Source organism: Salmo trutta, unplaced genomic scaffold (assembly GCF_901001165.1).
Source record: "Salmo trutta unplaced genomic scaffold, fSalTru1.1, whole genome shotgun sequence".
Classification (NCBI taxonomy): domain Eukaryota; kingdom Metazoa; phylum Chordata; class Actinopteri; order Salmoniformes; family Salmonidae; genus Salmo; species Salmo trutta.
Window position 1 is genome coordinate 22348 of NW_021823169.1, and position 17718 is coordinate 40065.

The following is a 17718-nucleotide window of genomic DNA, read 5'->3' on the forward strand; positions in this document are numbered from 1 at the left end:
GGGTTAAGGGTTAGGGGTTAAGGGTTAGGGGTTAGGGGTTAGGGGTTAAGGGTTAGGGGTTAGGGGTTAAGGGTTAGGGGTTAGGGGTTAAGGGTTAGGGGTTAAGGGTTAGGGGTTAGGGGTTAAGGGTTAGGGGTTAGGTTTAAAATCCAATGTTATTACTTTGTGACTGTACCAGCTAGTGACCCCTTTGCAGAACTGCCTTCAGGGTAAGATTCATCACAATAAATACCAACCTGCCTTCAGGGTAAGATTCATCACAATAAATACCATCCTGCCTTCAGGGACACGGGGCAGTCTGGGGGCTGATATTACTGTCTCAGTCCCCGGGGGGGGACTGCTATAACACACACCACACACACATTAATATACACACACACACACACCGTACACACACACACGTTAGTGTTAGAGTGTAAATGACCACGAGTCAATCTGTCAAACCACCTCTTTATTATGTTTGATTGACAGTGGAAACAGCCAATAAAAACAGTGTATTCTGATTGACAGTGGAAACAGCCAATAAAAACAGTGTATTCTGATTGACAGTGGAAACAGCCAATAAAAACAGTGTATTCTGATTGACAGTGGAAACAGCCATTAAAAACAGTGTATTCTGATTGACAGTGGAAACAGCCAATAAAAACATTTGTATTCTGATTGACAGTGGAAACAGCCAATAAAAACCTTTGTATTCTGATTGACAGTGGAAACAGCCAATAAAAACATTTGTGTTCTGATTGACAGTGGAAACAGCCAATTAAAATTGTGATTTTAGATAACAAAAAACTTCTATCTGGTTATTTTAACAAAGGAAGGGGACTACTTTCAATGCAGGACATTCTGCTCACAGGAAGGAAGGGGACTACTTTCAATGTAGGACATTCTGCTCACAGGAAGGAAGGGGACTACTTTCAACTAAAACCAGGATGTACAAATAAATAGGACGGGATAACTTGGTGTGTGTGTGTGTGTGTGTGTGTGTGTGTGTGTGTGTGTGTGTGTGTGTGTGTGTGTGTGTGTGTGTGTGTGTGTGTGTGTGTGTGTGTCCGTTAGAGGATCACACATTTGCCTTTCTCCACCCAGGGGTTGGCCCTCATCAGCTCTGGGTTCAGGAACGGGTCGTCACACACACACCCCTCGATCCATTTCACCAGCCTGCCGAGAGAACACACACACACACACACACATACACCATACACACACACACACACACACACACACACACACACACACACACACACACACACACACACACACACACACACACACACACACACACCCTGTTAGACCACACCCCCGTTAGACCACACCCCTGTTAGACCACACCCCTCGATCCATTTCACCAGCCTGCCGAGAGAACACACACACACACACACACACACACACACACATCCCAGACGTCGACAAGGTTGCTAGATTGAATCCCAGACGTCGACAAGGTTGCTAGATTGAATCCCGGACTTAGACAAGATTGCTAGATTGAATCCCAGACTTAGACAAGATTGCTAGATTGAATCCCGGACTTAAACAAGGTTGCTAGATTGAATCCCGGGCGTAGACAAGGTTGCTAGTTTGAATCCCGGACTTATACAAGGTTGCTAGATTGAATCCCGGGCGTAGACAAGGTTGCTAGTTTGAATCCCGGACGTAGACAAGGTTGCTAGATTGAATCCCGGACTTAGACAAGGTTGCTAGATTGAATCCCAGACTTAGACAAGGTTGCTAGATTGAATCCCAGACTTAGACAAGGTTGCTAGTTTGAATCCCGGACTTAGACAAGGTTGCGAGATTGAATCCTAGATGAGACTTTTGTTTTTACAACCTGACCCAACAATCCGAACCATTCACATTTCAATGTTTCTGCCTAAACAGAAATACACTGGGGGTAGAGACCAGAAGGACACTGGGGACAGAGACCAGAAGGACACTGGGGACAGAGACCAGAAGGACACTGGGGACAGAGACCAGAAGGACACCGGGGACAGAGACCAGAAGGACACTGGGACAGAGACCAGAAGGACACTGGGACAGAGACCAGAAGGACACTGGGGACAGAGACCAGAAAGACACTGGGGACAGAGACCAGAAAGACACTGGGGACAGAGACCAGAAGGACACTGGGGGTAGAGACCAGAAGGACACTGGGGACAGAGACCAGAAGGACACTGGGGGTAGAGACCAGAGGGACACTGGGGACAGAGACCAGAAGGACACTGGGACAGAGACCAGAAGGACACTGGGGACAGAGACCAGAAGGACACTGGGGGTAGAGACCAGAAGGACACTGGGGGTAGAGACCAGAAGAACACTGGGGACAGAGACCAGAAGGACACTGGGACAGAGACCAGAAGGACACTGGGACAGAGACCAGAGGGACACTGGGACAGAGACTAGAAGGACACTGGGACAGAGACCAGAAGGACACTGGGACAGAGACCAGAAGGACACTGGGGGTAGAGACCAGAAGGACACTGGGGGTAGAGACCAGAAGGACACTGGGGACAGAGACCAGAAGGACACTGGGGACAGAGACCAGAAGGACACTGGGACAGAGACCAGAGGGACACTGGGACAGAGACTAGAAGGACACTGGGACAGAGACCAGAAGGACACTGGGGACAGAGACCAGAAGGACACTGGGACAGAGACCAGAAGGACACTGGGGGTAGAGACCAGAAGGACACTGGGGACAGAGACCAGAAGGACACTACGTACTCAGTAACAGTGATGGATGATTTCTCTCTGTTGATGGCCAGCTGGTACTGAAGACTGTCCACCTCCCTCTTCATCTGGGGAAGGTCCAGGTCCTCCATCTGCTCCCATTAAATAATACACACATTACATAATACACACATTACATAATACACACATTACATAATACACACATTACATAATACACACATTACATAATACACACAGTACATAATACACACATTACATAATACACACATTACATAATACACACATTACACAATACACAGGTTACATAATACACACAATACATTATACACACATTACAATATACACACATTACATTATACACACATTACATTATACACACATTACATAATACACAGGTTACATAATACACAGGTTGCATAATACACACATTACATTACATAATACACACATTACATAATACACATTACATAATACACACATTACATTATACACACATTACATAATACACAGGTTACATAATACACACATTACATTACATAATACACACATTACATAATACACACATTACATAATACACACATTACATAATACAAACGTTACATTATACACACATTACATAATACACAGGTTACATAATACACACATTACATAATACACACATTACATACTACACACAATACATAATACACACATTACATTACATAATACACACGTTACATAATACACGGGTTACATAATACACAGGTTACATAATACACACATTACATAATACACACAATACATTATACACACATTATATAATACACAGGTTACATAATACACACATTACATTACATAATACACACATTACATAATACACATTACATAATACACACATTACATTATACACACATTACATAATACACACATTACATAATACACACATTACATAATACACAGGTTACATAATACACACATTACATTACATAATACACACATTACATAATACACAGGTTACATAATACACACATTACATAATACACACATTACATTATACACACATTACATAATACACACATTACATAATACACACATTACATAATACACACATTACATAATACACAGGTTACATAATACACACATTACATTACATAATACACACATTACATAATACACATTACATAATACACACATTACATAATACACACATTACATTATACACACATTACATAATACACACATTACATAATACACACATTACATAATAGACAGGTTACATAATACACACATTACATTACATAATACACACATTACATAATACACATTACATAATACACACATTACATTATACACACATTACATAATACACACATTACATAATACACAGGTTACATAATACACACATTACATTACATAATACACACATTACATAATACACATTACATAATACACACATTACATTATACACACATTACATAATACACACATTACATAATACACACATTACATAATACACTCATTACATAATACACAGGTTACATAATACACACATTACATTACATAATACACACATTACATAATACACATTACATAATACACACATTACATAATACACACATTACATAATACACACGTTATATAATACACACATTACACAATACACACATTACATAATACACACATTACATAATACACAGGTTACATAATACACACATTACATTACATAATACACACGTTACATAATACACATTACATAATACACACATTACATAATACACACATTACATAATACACATTACATAATACACACATTACATAATACACACACTACAAAATACACACACTACATAATACACACATTACATAATACACACATTACATAATACACAGGTTACATAATACACACATTACATAATACACACGTTATATAATACACACATTACACAATACACACATTACAATATACACACATTACACAATACACACAATACATAATACACACATTACAATATACACACATTACATATTACACAGGTTACATAATACACAGGTTGCATAATACACACATTACATTACATAATACACACATTACATAATACACACATTACATAATACACACATTACATAATACACACATTACATTATACACTCATTACATAATACACACATTACATAATACACACATTACATTACATAATACACACGTTACATAATACACATTACATAATACACACATTACATAATACACACATTACAATATACACACCTTATATAATACACAGGTTACATAATACACACATTACATAATACACACATTACAATATACACACATTACATAATACATGGGTTACATAATACACACATTACATAATACACACATTACATAATACACACATTACATAATACACACACTACATAATACACACACTACATAATACACACATTACATAATACACACATTACATAATACACACATTACATAATACACACATTACATAATACACACGTTACATAATACACACTACATAATACACACACTACATAATACACACATTACATAATACACACGTTACAATATACACACATTACATAATACACACGTTACAATATACACACATTACATAATACACACATTACATAATACACACATTACATAATACACAGATTACATAATACACAGATTACATAATACACACGTTACAATATACACACATTACATAATACACACATTACATAATACACACATTACATAATACACAGATTACATAATTCACACGTTACAATATACACACATTACATAATACACACATTACATTATATACACATTACATTATACACACTCTGCTACCAGTCTACACTCTGCTACCAGTCTACACTCTGCTACCAGTCAACACTCTGCTACCAGACATATCTATACAGTCTACACTCTGCTACCAGTCTACACTCTGCTACCAGACATATCTATACAGTCTACACTCGGCTACCAGTCTACACTCTGCTACCAGTCTACACTCTGCTACCAGACATATCTATACAGTCTACACTCTGCTACCAGTCTACACTCTGCTACCAGTCTACACTCTGCTACCAGACATATCTATACAGACAACACTCTGCTACCAGTCTACACTCTGCTACCAGACATATCTATACAGACTACACTCTGCTACCAGTCTACACTCTGCTACCAGTCATATCTATACAGACTACACTCTGCTACCAGACATATCTATACAGTCTACACTCTGCTACCAGTCTACACTCTGCTACCAGTCATATCTATACAGTCTACACTCTGCTACCAGACACATGTATACAGTCTACACTCTGCTACCAGTCTACACTCTGCTAACAGTCTACACTCTGCTACCAGTCTACACTCTGCTACCAGTCTACACTCTGCTACCAGTCATATCTATACAGTCTACACTCTGCTACCAGTCATATCTATACAGTCTACACTCTGCTACCAGTCTACACTCTGCTTCCAGACATATCTATACAGACTACACTCTGCTACCAGACATATCTATACAGTCTACACTCTGCTACCAGTCTACACTCTGCTACCAGACATATCAATACAGTCTACACTCTGCTATCAGTCTACACTCTGCTACCAGTCTACACTCTGCTACCAGACATATCTATACAGTCTACACTCTGCTACCAGTCTACACTCTGCTACTAGTCATATCTATACAGTCTACACTCTGCTACCAGTCATATCTATACAGTCTACACTCTGCTACCAGTCTACACTCTGCTGCCAGTCATATCTATACAGTCTACACTCTGCTACCAGACATATCTATACAGACTACACTCTGCTACCAGACATATCTATACAGTCTACACTCTGCTACCAGACATATCTATACAGTCTACACTCTGCTACCAGACATATCTATACAGTCTACACTCTGCTACCAGTCTACACTCTGCTACCAGACATATCTATACAGTCTACACTCTGCTACCAGTCTACACTCTGCTACCAGACATATCTATACAGTCTACACTCTGCTACCAGACATATCTATACAGTCTACACTCTGCTACCAGACATATCTATACAGTCTACACTCTGCTACCAGTCTACACTCTGCTACCAGACATATCTATACAGTCTACACTCTGCTACCAGTCTACACTCTGCAACCAGTCTACACTCTGCTACCAGACATATCTATACAGTCTACACTCTGTTACCAATCTACACTCTGCTACCAGACATATCTATACAGACTACACTCTGTTACCAGTCTACACTCTGCTACCAGACATATCTATACCGTCTACACTCTGCTACCAGACATATCTATACAGTCTACACTCTGCTACCAGACATATCTATACAGTCTACACTCTGCTACCAGACATATCTATACAGTCTACACTCTGCTACCAGTCTACACTCTGCTACCAGACATATCTATACAGTCTACACTCTGCTACCAGTCTACACTCTGCTACCAGTCTACACTCTGCTACCAGACATATCTATACAGTCTACACTCTGTTACCAGTCTACACTCTGCTACCAGACATATCTATACAGACTACACTCTGTTACCAGTCTACACTCTGCTACCAGACATATCTATACAGTCTACACTCTGCTACCAGTCATATCTATACAGTCTACATTCTGCTACCAGTCTACACTCTGCTACCAGACATATCTATACAGTCTACACTCTGCTACCAGACATATCTATACAGTCTACACTCTGCTACCAGACATATCTATACAGTCTACACTCTGCTACCAGACATATCTATACAGTCTACACTCTGCTACCAGACACATCTATACAGTCTACACCCTGCTACCAGTCTACACTCTGCTACCAGACATATCTATACAGTCTACACCCTGCTACCAGTCTACACTCTGCTACCAGACATATCTATACAGTCTCCTATATGACCAGAACGTGACTGTGTAGTGTGTGTGTGTGTGTGTGTGTGTGTGTGTGTGTGTGTGTGTGTGTGTGTGTGTGTGTGTGTGTGTGTGCGTGTAGTGTGTGTGTGTGTGTGTGTGTGTGTGTGACTGATGAAACTGGGTCATGTGCCTTTATTTAGGTCATTTAGCTGAGCAACAGTAACAGATATATATATATTATTATATATTACAGATATATACTATATTATTATATAGCTCAGCTAGGATCATATATACATAGAGACATTTATTACAGTACCTGTCACGTCCCGGCCAGTATAAGGGTTAATTAGTATTATATCAAACGTGACAAAACTTCTGATTTAATTATAGAAGTCTATGATTGTGTTTATATATATAATAGTTTTATAGTGTGAAATGATTATTATAGACGTCCCCGATTCTCTGTCCTCCCTGGTCTCCGCTGCTCATCATCACAAGCTGCCGTTTCACGGAAGGAAAAACCCGTCGTTTCTGTCGTTCAGTTCCGGTAAATCCCCCGGTTTTGAGAACACAGCGTTAAATCCTTAATCCCCGGGTTTTTATACAGAGAAGATAACAGATAACGTTTTAATTTTTTAACGTCGAGATAAAAGCCAGAGAGTCGTTACCGTCATGCAGCTGCTGTCCTCCGGTCTGTTTTATAAAGATGCTTTTTGGTTTCATGAATTTGTACAATATATAAAACAATGTTTCCGTTACAGCTGGGGCCTATCGGGGATTTATTTACTACCTAACTGGGATTTATTTACATGATGTAGACGGTATAGACGGTATAAACTGGGGCCTAACAGGGATTTATTTACATGATGTAGACGGTATAAACTGGGGCCTATCGGGGATTTATTTACATGATGTAGACGGTATAGACGGTATAAACTGGGGCCTATCGGGGATTTATTTACTACCTAACGGGGATTTATTTACATGATGTAGACGGTATAGACGGTATAAACTGGGGCCTATCGGGGATTTATTTACATGATGTAGACGGTATAGACGGTATAAACTGGGGCCTAACGGGGATTTATTTATATGATGTAGACGGTATAGACGGTATAAACTGGGGCCTATCAGGGATTTATTTACTACCTAACAGGGATTTATTTACTACCTATCGGGGATTTATTTACATGATGTAGACGGTATAGACGGTATAAACTGGGGCCTATCGGGGATTTATTTACTACCTATCGGGGATTTATTTACATGATGTAGACGGTATAAACGGTATAAACTGGGGCCTATCGGGGATTTATTTACTACCTAACGGGGATTTATTTACTACCTATCGGGGATTTATTTACATGATGTAGACGGTATAGACGGTATAAACTGGGGCCTATCGGGGATTTATTTACTACCTAACGGGGATTTATTTACTACCTATCGGGGATTTATTTACATGATGTAGACGGTATAAACGGTGACAGACCGGATGATGCTCCTACTACACTATTAACAGATTCATCACGGAAGGAAGAGGACGGGGGTTTCTTACCGTTTTACTGGAGACCTGGTGCTTCTGGTCGTGAGGTTCTGATCCAGATGAGCTGTGGGTTTATCCGATGTTCCCGGACAGACGACAAGCGATTTAATAAAACCCTCCTTTCCCAAAAACTAACGAAAACGGTACGAGTGGAGGCCTCGAGCTCTAACGGGGGAATAAGCGGTGGTTAGAGCGGGGAATAAATCAGGAAACGCTTGAGCAGCTCCCGGTAGACAGGACCGACTACAGAGAGAGATTAATCCGCTTCTATCGTCTGCCTGTGGAACTGCCTCTCTCCCTCCCTCCTCCTCTATCAGACACTCCCTCTCTCCCTCTCTCCCTCTCTCCTCCTCTATCAGACTCTCCCTCTCTCCCTCTCTCCCTCTCTCCCCCTCTCCTCCTCTATCAGACTCTCCCTCTCTCCCTCTCTCCCTCTCTCCCTCTCTCCCTCTCTCCTCTATCAGACACTCCCTCTCTCCCTCTCTCCTCTATCAGACTCTCCCTCTCTCCTCCTGTCTTCTATCAGACACTCCCTCTCTCCCTCTCTCCCTCTCTCCCTCCCTCCCTCTCTCCCTCTCTCCCTCTCTCCCTCTCTCCCTCCCTCCCTCTCTCTCCCTCTCTCCTCTATCAGACACTCCCTCTCTCCTCCTGTCTTCTATCAGACACTCCCTCTCTCCCTCTCTCCCTCTCTCCCTCCCTCCCTCTCTCCCTCTCTCCCTCCTTCACTCTCTCCCTCTCACCCTCCCTCTCTCCCTCCCTCTCTCCCTCTCTCCTCCTGTCTTCTATCAGACTCTCCTCTCTCCCTCTCTCCCTCTCTCCCTCTCTCCTCCTGTCTTCTATCAGACACTCCCTCTCTCCCTCTCTCCCTCTCTCCCTCCCTCTCTCCCTCTCTCCTCATGTCTTCTACCAGACTCTCCCTCTCTCCCTCCCACCCTCTCTCCCTCTCTCCCTCTCTCCCTCCCTCTCTCCTCCTGTCTTCTATCAGACTCTCCTCTCTCCCTCTCTCCCTCTCTCCCTCTCTCCTCCTGTCTTCTATCAGACACTCCCTCTCTCCCTTTCTCCCTCTCTCCCTCCCTCTCTCCCTCTCTCCTCCTGTCTTCTACCAGACTCTCCCTCTCTCCCTCCCTCCCTCTATCCCTCTCTCCCTCTCTCCCTCCCTCTCTCCCTCTCTCCTCCTGTCTTCTATCAGACTCTCCCTCTCTCCCTCTCTCCCTCTCTCCCTCTCTCCTCCTGTCTTCTATCAGACACTCCCTCTCTCCCTCTCTCCCTCTCTCCCTCCCTCCCTCTCTCCCTCTCTCCCTCTCTCCCTCCCTCCTCCTGTCTTCTATCAGACACTACCTCTCTCCCTCTCTCCCTCACTCCCTCTCTCCCTCTCTCCCTCTCTCCTCCTGTCTTCTATCAGACTCTCCCTCTCTCCCTCTCTCCCTCACTCCCTCTCTCCCTCTCTCCCTCTCTCCCTCTCTCACTCTCTCCTCCTGTCTGCTGTCAGACGCTCCCTCCTGTTTTCCCCGGGAGAGATCAGTGGCGCCGCTATGTTTGGTAGTCAAACACGGAGGAGGAGGGAGGGAGGGAGGGAGGGAGGAGAGGGAGGAGAGGGAGGGAGGGAGGGAGGGAGAGAGGAGAGGGAGGGAGAGAGGGAGGGAGGAGAAGGAGGGAGGGAGGGAGGGAGGGAGGGAGGAGAGGGAGGGAGGGAGGGAGGGAGGGAGGGAGGGAGGGAGGGAGGAGAGGGAGGGAGGGAGGGAGGGAGGGAGGAGAGGGAGGAGAGGGAGGTAGGGAGGGAGGGAGGGAGAGAGGAGAGGGAGGGAGGGAGGGAGGGAGGAGAGGGAGGAGAGGGAGGGAGGGAGGGAGGGAGGGAGAGAGGAGAGGGAGGGAGGGAGGGAGGGAGGGAGGGAGGGAGGGAGGGAGGGAGGGAGGGAGCACCTGTATGGAAATCCCATCAGGCAAATGAAGCGGACTGGCTGGAGTTTAGTCAAACCTGACCAGGCAGGTCTGAGAGACAGACTCTAACCCCGTAATGACGTCGACCAGCTGCTGTTTACCTTTCAGATATCAGACAGGAAGGAAGAGGAGGTTAAAAACCCAGATAGCTGCTGTTTACCTTTCAGATATCAGACAGGAAGAGGAGGTTAAAACCCAGAAAGCTGCTGTTTACCTTTCAGATATCAGACAGGAAGGAAGAGGAGGTTAAAAACCCCAGATAGCTGCTGTTTACCTTTCAGATATCAGACAGGAAGAGGAGGTTATAAAACCCAGATAGCTGCTGTTTACCTTTCAGATATCAACAGGAAGGAAGAGGAGGTTAAAAACCCAGATAGCTGCTGTTTACCTTTCAGATATCAGACAGGAAGGAAGAGGAGATTAAAAACCCAGATAGCTGCTGTTTACCTTTCAGATATCAACAGGAAGAGGAGGTTAAAAAACCCAGATAGCTGCTGTTTACCTTTCAGATATCAACAGGAAGAGGAGGTTAAAAAACCCAGATAGCTGCTGTTTACCTTTCAGATATCAGACAGGAAGGAAGAGGAGGTTAAAAAACCCAGATAGCTGCTGTTTACCTTTCAGATATCAGACAGGAAGAGGAGGTTATAAAACCCAGATAGCTGCTGTTTACCTTTCAGATATCAGACAGGAAGGAAGAGGAGGTTAAAAACCCAGATAGCTGCTGTTTACCTTTCAGATATCAGACAGGAAGGAAGAGGAGGTTAAAAACCCAGATAGCTGCTGTTTACCTTTCAGATATCAGACAGGAAGGAAGAGGAGGTTATAAAACCCAGATAGCTGCTGTTTACCTTTCAGATATCAGACAGGAAGGAAGAGGAGGTTTAAAACCCAGATAGCTGCTCTGCCAAATGGCACCATATTCTGTACGTTTTTACATAGGCAGCCCGAAAATACCAATTACAATGGTTTAACTACACTGAATAATTATTATTATTTTTTTTAAATATGAAATTAACACGCAACAACTCTAAAGACTTTACTGAGTTTACAGTTCGTAAGGAAATCAGTCAATTCAAATAAAATTCATTAGGATTTAATGTATGGATTTCACATGACTGGGAATATAGATCTAAACTCATTTTATTTGTCACATGCGCAGAATACAACAGGTGTGAAATGCTTACTTATATACAGGGGGTACCAGGTAGTAATGAGGTTATGTACAGGGAGTACCAGGTAGTAATGAGGTTATATACAGGGGGTACCAGGTAGTAATGAGGTTATATACAGGGGGTACCAGGTAGTAATGAGGTTATATACAGGGGGTACCGGGTAGTAATGAGGCTATATACAGGGGTACCAGGTAGTAATGAGGTTATGTACAGGGAGTACCAGGTAGTAATGAGGTTATATACAGGGGGTACCAGGTAGTAATGAGGTTATATACAGGGGGTACCAGGTAGTAATGAGGTTATATACAGGGGGTACCAGGTAGTAATGAGGCTATATACAGGGGGTACCAGGTAGTAATGAGGCTATATACAGGGGTACCGGGTAGTAATGAGGCTATATACAGGGGGTACCGGGTAGTAATGAGGTTATATACAGGGGGTACCAGGTAGTAATGAGGCTATATACAGGGGTTACCGGGTATTAATGAGGTTATATACAGGGGGTACCAGGTAGTAATGAGGCTATATACAGGGGGTACCGGGTAGTAATGAGGCTATATACAGGGGGTACCAGGTAGTAATGAGGTTATATACAGGGGGTACCGGGTAGTAATGAGGCTATATACAGGGGGTACCAGGTAGTAATGAGGCTATATACAGGGGTACCAGGTAGTAATGAGGCTATATACAGGGGGTACCGGGTAGTAATGAGGTTATATACAGGGGGTACCGGGTAGTAATGAGGTTATATACAGGGGGTACCAGGTAGTAATGAGGTTATATACAGGGGGTACCGGGTAGTAATGAGGTTATATACAGGGGGTACCAGGTAGTAATGAGGTTATATACAGGGGGTACCAGGTAGTAATGAGGCTATATACAGGGGTTACCAGGTAGTAATGAGGCTATATACAGGGGTAGGTATACAGGGGTAGTAATGAGGCTATATACAGGGGGTACCAGGTAGTAATGAGGCTATATACAGGGGGTACCAGGTAGTAATGAGGCTATATACAGGGAGTACCAGGTAGTAATGAGGCTATATACAGGGGGTACCAGGTAGTAATGAGGCTATATACAGGGGGTACCAGGTAGTAATGAGGCTATATACAGGGGGTACCGGGTAGTAATGAGGCTATATACAGGGGGTACCAGGTAGTAATGAGGCTATATACAGGGGGTACCAGGTAGTAATGAGGTTATATACAGGGGTACCAGGTAGTCATGAGGCTATATACAGAGGTTACCAGGTAGTAATGAGGCTATATACAGGGGGGTACCGGTACCAGGTAGTAATGAGACTATATACAGGGGGTACCAGGTAGTAATGAGGCTATATACAGGGGGTACCGGGTAGTAATGAGGCTATATACAGGGGGTACCGGGTAGTAATGAGGCTATATACAGGGTGTACCGGTACCAGGTAGTAATGAGGCTATATACAGGGGGTACCAGGTAGTAATGAGGCTATATACAGGGGGTACCAGGTAGTAATGAGGCTATATACAGGGGTTACCGGGTATTAATGAGGTTATATACAGGGGGTACCAGGTAGTAATGAGGCTATATACAGGGGGTACCGGGTAGTAATGAGGCTATATACAGGGGGTACCAGGTAGTAATGAGGTTATATACAGGGGGTACCGGGTAGTAATGAGGCTATATACAGGGGGTACCAGGTAGTAATGAGGCTATATACAGGGGGTACCAGGTAGTAATGAGGCTATATACAGGGGGTACCGGGTAGTAATGAGGTTATATACAGGGGGTACCGGGTAGTAATGAGGTTATATACAGGGGGTACCAGGTAGTAATGAGGTTATATACAGGGGGTACCGGGGTAGTAATGAGGTTATATACAGGGGGTACCAGGTAGTAATGAGGTTATATACAGGGGGTACCAGGTAGTAATGAGGCTATATACAGGGGTACCAGGTAGTAATGAGGCTATATACAGGGGGTACCAGGTAGTAATGAGGCTATATACAGGGGGTACCAGGTAGTAATGAGGCTATATACAGGGGGTACCAGGTAGTAATGAGGCTATATACAGGGAGTACCAGGTAGTAATGAGGCTATATACAGGGGGTACCAGGTAGTAATGAGGCTATATACAGGGGGTACCAGGTAGTAATGAGGCTATATACAGGGGGTACCGGGTAGTAATGAGGCTATATACAGGGGGTACAAGGTAGTAATGAGGCTATATACAGGGGGTACCAGGTAGTAATGAGGTTATATACAGGGGTACCAGGTAGTCATGAGGCTATATACAGAGGTTACCAGGTAGTAATGAGGCTATATACAGGGGGTACCGGTACCAGGTAGTAATGAGACTATATACAGGGGGTACCAGGTAGTAATGAGGCTATATACAGGGGGTACCGGGTAGTAATGAGGCTATATACAGGGGGTACCGGGTAGTAATGAGGCTATATACAGGGTGTACCGGTACCAGGTAGTAATGAGGCTATATACAGGGGGTACCAGGTAGTAATGAGGCTATATACAGGGGGTACCAGGTAGTAATGAGGTTATATACAGGGGGTACCAGGTAGTAATGAGGTTATATACAGGGGGTACCAGGTAGTAATGAGGTTATATACAGGGGGTACCAGGTAGTAATGAGGCTATATACAGGGGGTACCAGGTAGTAATGAGGTTATATACAGGGGGTACCGGGTAGTAATGAGGCTATATACAGGGGGTACCGGGTAGTAATGAGGCTGTATACAAGGTCTTAGACCACGGCACCACTCGGGAGCCCTGTATACCGGGGGTTACCGGGTCGGTGTGCGGGGGTAAAGGGTAGTCGAGGTAATTTGTACATGTACAGAGACTTCGGAAAGTATTCAGACCTCTTGACTTTTTCCACATTTTGTTACGTTACAGCCTTACTCTAAAATTGATTAAATAAATACAAATCCTCTCAATCTACACACAATACCCCCTGTAATGACATCACAATACCCCATAATGACATCACAATACTCCATAATGACATCACAATACCCCATAATGACATCACAATACCCCCATAATGACATCACAATACCCCATAATGACATCACAATACCCCATAATGACATCACAATACCCCCATAATGACATCACAATACCCCATAATGACATCACAATACCCCATAATGACATCACAATACCTCATAATGACATCACAATACCCCATAATGACATCACAATACCCCATAATGACATCACAATACCTCATAATGACATCACAATACCCCATAATGACAAAGAGAAAACAAGTTTTTAGAACGTTTAGCAAATTTAGTAAAACATTTTAACAGAATAACCTTATACACATTAGTATTCAGACCCTTTGCTATGAGACTCGAAATTGAGCTCAGCTGCATCCTGTTTCCATTGATCATCCTTCAGATGTTTCTACGACTTGATTAGAGTCCACCTGTGGTAAATTCAAAAGATTGGACATGATTTGGAAAGGCACACACCTGTCTATATAAGGTCTCACAGTTGACAGTTCATGTCAGAGCAAAAACAAAGCCATGAGGTCGAAGGAATTGTCCGTAGAGCTCCGAGACAGGATTGTGTCGAGGCACAGATCTGGGGAAGGGCACCAAAACATTTCTGCAGCATTGAAGGTCCCCAACAACACAGCGGCCTCCATCATTCTTAAATGGAAGAAGTTTGCAAGCACCAAGACTCTTCCTAAAGCCACTCGGGAGCCGAGTGCTGCAGAGATGATTGTCCTTCTGGAAGGTTCTCCCATCTCCACAGGAGGAACTCCATAGCTCTATCATCTGGTTCTTAGTCACCTCCCTGACCAAAGCCCTTCTCCATCGATTGCTCAGTTTGGCCGGGCGGCCAGCTTTAGGAAGAGCCAAACTGAGCAATCGGGGGAGAAGGGCCTTTGGTCAGGGAGGTGACAAAGAACCAGATGGTCACTCTGACAGAGCTCCAGAGTTCCTCCTGTGGAGATGGGAGAACCTTCCAGAAGGACAATCATCTCTGCAGCACTCGGCATCCCGAGTGGCGCAGCGGTCTGAGGCACTGCATCTCAGTACTAGAGGCGTCACTACAGACACCCTGGTTCAAATCCAGGCTGTATCAAAACCGGCTGTGATTGGAAGTCCCATAACGCCCAGCGTTGTCCGGTTTTGGCTGGTGTCGGCCGTCATTATAAATATGTAGGACAGCGTGCTCATGTTTGGGATGCTCTGGATCGACATGTAGGACAGCGTGTTCCAGTTCCTCCGTACTCACCAGACATGTCACCTATTGAGCATGTTTGGGATGCTCTGGATCAACATGTAGGACAGCGTCTTCCAGTTCCTCCATGGCCTGCGTACTCACCAGACATGTCACCTATTGAGCATGTTTGGGATGCTCTGGATCGACATGTAGGACAGCGTGTTCCAGTTCCTCCATGGCCTGCATACTCACCAGACATGTCACCTATTGAGCATGTTTGGGATGTTCTGGATCGATATGTAGGACAGCGTGTTCCAGTTCCTCCATGGCCTGCATACTCACCAGACATGTCACCTATTGAGCATGTTTGGGATGCTCTGGATCGATATGTAGGACAGCGTGTTCCAGTTCCTCCATACTCACCAGATATTGTCACTTATTGAGTATGTTGTTTTTTTAAGGCATTATTGACCAAGCGATACCGGAGTGCCCAGTCTGTCCAAAAGGCTCCTTAACAGTTTCTACCCCCCAAGCCATAAGACTGCTGAACAATTAATCAGATGGCCACCGGAGGGTTTAATGAAGAGACATGGAGACATGGAGACATGGAGACATGAGGGTTTAATATAGAGACATGGAGACATGGAGACATGGAGACATGGGGGTTTAATATAGAGACATGGAGACATGGAGACCATGAGGGTTTAATATAGAGACATGGAGACATGGAGACATGGAGACATGGAGACATGAAGACATGGAGACATGGAGACATGAAGACATGGAGACATGGAGACATGGAGACATGGAGACATGAAGACATGGAGACATGGAGACATGGAGACATGGAGACATGAAGACATGGAGACATGGAGACATGGAGACATGGAGACATGGAGACATGAAGACATGGAGACATGGAGACATGGAGACATGGAGACATGGAGACATGGAGACATGGAGACATGGAGACATGAGGGTTTAATATAGAGACATGGAGACATGGAGACCATGAGGGTTTAATATAGAGACATGGAGACATGGAGACATGGAGACATGGAGACATGGAGACATGAGGGTTTAATATAGAGACATGGAGACATGGAGACATGGAGACATGAGGGTTTAATAAAGAGACATGGAGACATGGAGACATGAGGGTTTAATATAGAGACATGGAGACATGGAGACATGGAGACATGGAGACATGGAGACATGGAGACATGGAGACATGAGGGTTTAATATAGAGACATGGAGACATGGAGACCATGAGGGTTTAATAAACCATTTATTCTGAGCACATCTGTACAGCAACGGATCAATACAG

At 43.7% G+C, this 17718-nt stretch overlaps 1 protein-coding gene across 1 annotated transcript; it reads right to left on the reverse strand.

Annotated features, from left to right (window-relative positions):
• Positions 1-436: 436 nt before the first annotated feature.
• On the reverse strand, positions 437-9439 carry LOC115189506 (guanine nucleotide-binding protein G(I)/G(S)/G(O) subunit gamma-13). Its single transcript, XM_029748116.1, has 3 exons — positions 9114-9439; positions 2719-2816; positions 437-1158 (listed from the first exon to the last, which is right to left on the reverse strand). The coding sequence occupies exons 2-3, from the start codon at positions 2814-2816 to the stop codon at positions 1053-1055; spliced, it is 204 nt and encodes a 67-aa protein (XP_029603976.1). The 5' UTR covers positions 9114-9439; the 3' UTR covers positions 437-1052.
• Positions 9440-17718: the final 8279 nt, after the last annotated feature.

Bases quoted from the DNA above. Each gene is read 5' to 3' on its own strand.
- LOC115189506 (XM_029748116.1), bottom strand. From the start codon at position 2,816: ATGGAGGACCTGGACCTTCCCCAGATGAAGAGGGAGGTGGACAGTCTT. The intron at 1,159-2,718 runs GTACGTAGTGTC...TTCTCTCGGCAG, and splicing joins TCATCCATCACTGTTACTGA to GCTGGTGAAATGGATCGAGG.